The 2918-nt window shown below is 45.4% G+C and overlaps 1 protein-coding gene across 1 annotated transcript in view; it reads right to left on the minus strand.

Annotated features, from left to right (window-relative positions):
• Positions 1 to 510: 510 nt before the first annotated feature.
• Positions 511 to 2918, minus strand: part of LOC107748799 (probable ATP-dependent RNA helicase DDX5) — a 4833-nt gene continuing 2425 nt past the window's right edge. The window contains exons 8-13 of the mRNA XM_016563760.1: positions 2786 to 2896; positions 2637 to 2698; positions 2495 to 2554; positions 1496 to 1626; positions 1330 to 1420; positions 511 to 1187 (exon numbers count right to left, since the gene is read on the minus strand). Coding sequence (XP_016419246.1) covers positions 790 to 1187; positions 1330 to 1420; positions 1496 to 1626; positions 2495 to 2554; positions 2637 to 2698; positions 2786 to 2896 — 853 coding nt within the window. The 3' untranslated portion in view covers positions 511 to 789. The remainder of the gene's footprint in view (positions 1188 to 1329; positions 1421 to 1495; positions 1627 to 2494; positions 2555 to 2636; positions 2699 to 2785; positions 2897 to 2918) is intronic.

Below are 2918 nucleotides of genomic sequence, written 5' to 3' on the forward strand. Positions count from 1 at the left end.
TGATTTTAAATTTAAGTAACCCAAAATTAATATCACCATATTGTGAACATTTCTAATTGAATTGGCCAGGTGGCTGAAAAAAATCCCTGCCCCCCCCCCATAAGACTTCTGTGATGCTTACATTTGTGTCTAAGATTTGTTTTTGTAAACTGAAGATAGAGAGGAGTTAAAAGCTCTTTGCAAGTCATTTTTTAATGACCCAGCAGAGAAATACATCTGTTAAACAATCAATACAAGTATATAGTACATAACATAGAATTGAGTAAACTTGAATAGCCACTTAAGATTGGTGCCATTACTAGAAACAAGTGATTTTAAAGGCTTCATTCCAATAATATTCAACATCAGTTCCTTTGCATTCAGCACCCACTGAACAGCTATAATTACCGAAACACAGAAGTCTTTGCTCTCCTGCGTTGATATAATACGTACAAGAAAGCAATATAAGATGCATTCATATTCAGAATTAGTAGCTGCAACTTCTACTCACAAACAGACAGACACAAAAGCCACTTTTAATATTTTATTTGAGGACCATGCAATGGCCATGAATGGCCCGTGACATTTTTACAAGTGTTGATCCTTATTAACTCTATAGTACAAAATAACTTTAAGTTACTAAAAAAAGAAAACATACATCTAACATAAAAAGGGAGGGAGGGGGAAAAAATCCTGCACAGCAGACTCTGGGACGCTTGTGACGGCATGTACATTTTACAACCTGCTCTGAAGAAATAAAGTTACAATAACGGAACGGTTAAAGATTTAAATTAGCAAATTAAACTGGGTTTACTGAGGGAACGCAGGTGGGGCCATGGGGAACGGCATGGACTGTGGCATCTGTTGGGGGTTGAAGGGGAACGGTGGAGGGTGGTTCATGCCATTCTGGACAGCCCCTTGGTTGGGAGCAAACTGCTGGTTCTGATAACCTTGGTTTCCATACCCACCAGACTGATTGCCGAAGTTACCCTGTCCGTTATTGCTGTAACCCCCGCTAAAGCTGCTACTGCTGCTGCTATTGTAACCGCTAGATCCGTTTTGAGTTTTGTTTCCAAACACCTTCTTCTGCCCGTAAGAGTCACCGTTGCGGTTGTCCTGGCCGTAGCTGTTGAAGTCCCGCCTGCCGCCAGAGTGGCGATCCCGACGGTCATCCCTATACCCTCCACCTCGACCTCCCCTTGAACGACCTGGAAGAGAAACCGGAGTTAACCCGGGATTCACAAACAGATCAGAACCAAGTAAAAAAGCCGTACCCTTAAAGAGAGATTATGAAGGACAAAACTGGCTGAGGGTAAAGCACAGCTCTTGTATCTCACCAATTGGATTTACCTCCTCTGTCTTCGGCCATTTGGATGAGCTTGGGGTTTATGGCTTGGTTGGGCTCGCGGAGGACCGAGACGAGGTCGTGAGCCTGTTTCATGTTGTTGGGCGTCTTGGGGTTTATGGCTTGGTTGGCCTCGCGGAGGACCGAGACGAGGTCGTGAGCCTGTTTCATGTTGTTGGGCGTAAAGAAAGTGTAGGCAGTGCCGGTTTTCTGACTGCGAGCCGTACGGCCAATGCGGTGAATGTAGTCCTCAGAATTGTTGGGGTAGTCATAGTTAATGACAAATTTGACGTCCTCCACATCTGTTAAGAGAAAACGGACGCGCCATGGCAGGAGTAGAGGAGTGCGGGTGCACACCGCCATAGCAGCGAGGATAGGAGGCGTTAGCAAGGGAAACAATGAACGATAGGTCATCGACTTACCATGCTGAGGAAAGGATGGTTAAAAAAAAAATAAATAAAAAATTCAGGACTTTAAGGATCCAAACGACAATTTACAATGTCCTCTATTAAAAGCGACAGGACAAACTGCTGCATCTTGCCAAGACACAACTCGCTCAAACGAGACCGATTAAGGGTCTTAAATTTAAGGCTGACGCAAGATTTCCAACCAACCGGTGCTCACTTGAAAGAAATATGACTCTCTTTGGCAGGACTCGACATGACTGAAGCCAGCAAAAGGAGGGCACACATCGACCAGCCGGGTAATCGCATTCAGTATGGAGGCATGTAGATTAAAGCAACTGCTCTCGACGGGAAAACCGCCTAAATTTTCATAAAGCACACTTCCTTTGGAGAAAACTCCCAGTCCTTAAACTTAAAAGTTCAACAGGTCAAGCTGTTGCACAAGAGCAGGACGCAAGTGCAACCACTCAACGGCACCGCACTCCTCCGTGGTATGCCGCCCCTTGGATTACACCCCAATCACAGAGCTCCGAACACCTCTGAATGCAATTTGATTGGCTGGCAGACAAGTAGAACTCCACAGAGGAGCTCCTTACCCCCTCCTGGTGAACCTGGACGCGTCATGCCAAGGTCCTGCCTCCAAGACTCCACCTTCAGGTGAGAGGGGCTCAGAAAGGCACAGCAGTTAAAAGGAAACGGCAGAACTGTATAGTATAGTAAACACAATATGAAGTGATAAAGGACAGATTAAGAAGGAATAACAAACCTAGTCCTCTGGAGGCAACATCTGTGGCAATGAGGATGGGCGCTTTGCCGTATTTGAATTCTGTTGAGGTAGGAAAGAGTCAAATTGTGCGAATTAACCAAACCGGCATCGATGAGCTAAGACCTTCAAGGCGAACACATACCATTGAGCACCCAGTCTCTTTCCTGCTGGCTCTTGTCTCCATGGATGCCCATTGCTGGCCACCTGCAACAGGAAAATCCAATGAATTCCCTCCATTTCACACCCAAACGAAGCAACCATGACACAGCGAAGCAAAGCAGGTCATCTTACCCATCCCTACGCATCCTCCTGGTGAGATCGTCACACCTTTTCTTGGTCTCCACAAAAATAATGGTCTTGTTTTCCTTCTCGCTCATGATTTCCTCCAGCAGGCGCATCAGTCTGAAGCAAAAAAAAAAAAAAA

Source organism: Sinocyclocheilus rhinocerous, unplaced genomic scaffold (genome assembly GCF_001515625.1).
Source record: "Sinocyclocheilus rhinocerous isolate Xijiao unplaced genomic scaffold, SAMN03320098_v1.1 scaffold950, whole genome shotgun sequence".
NCBI classification, from domain to species: domain Eukaryota; kingdom Metazoa; phylum Chordata; class Actinopteri; order Cypriniformes; family Cyprinidae; genus Sinocyclocheilus; species Sinocyclocheilus rhinocerous.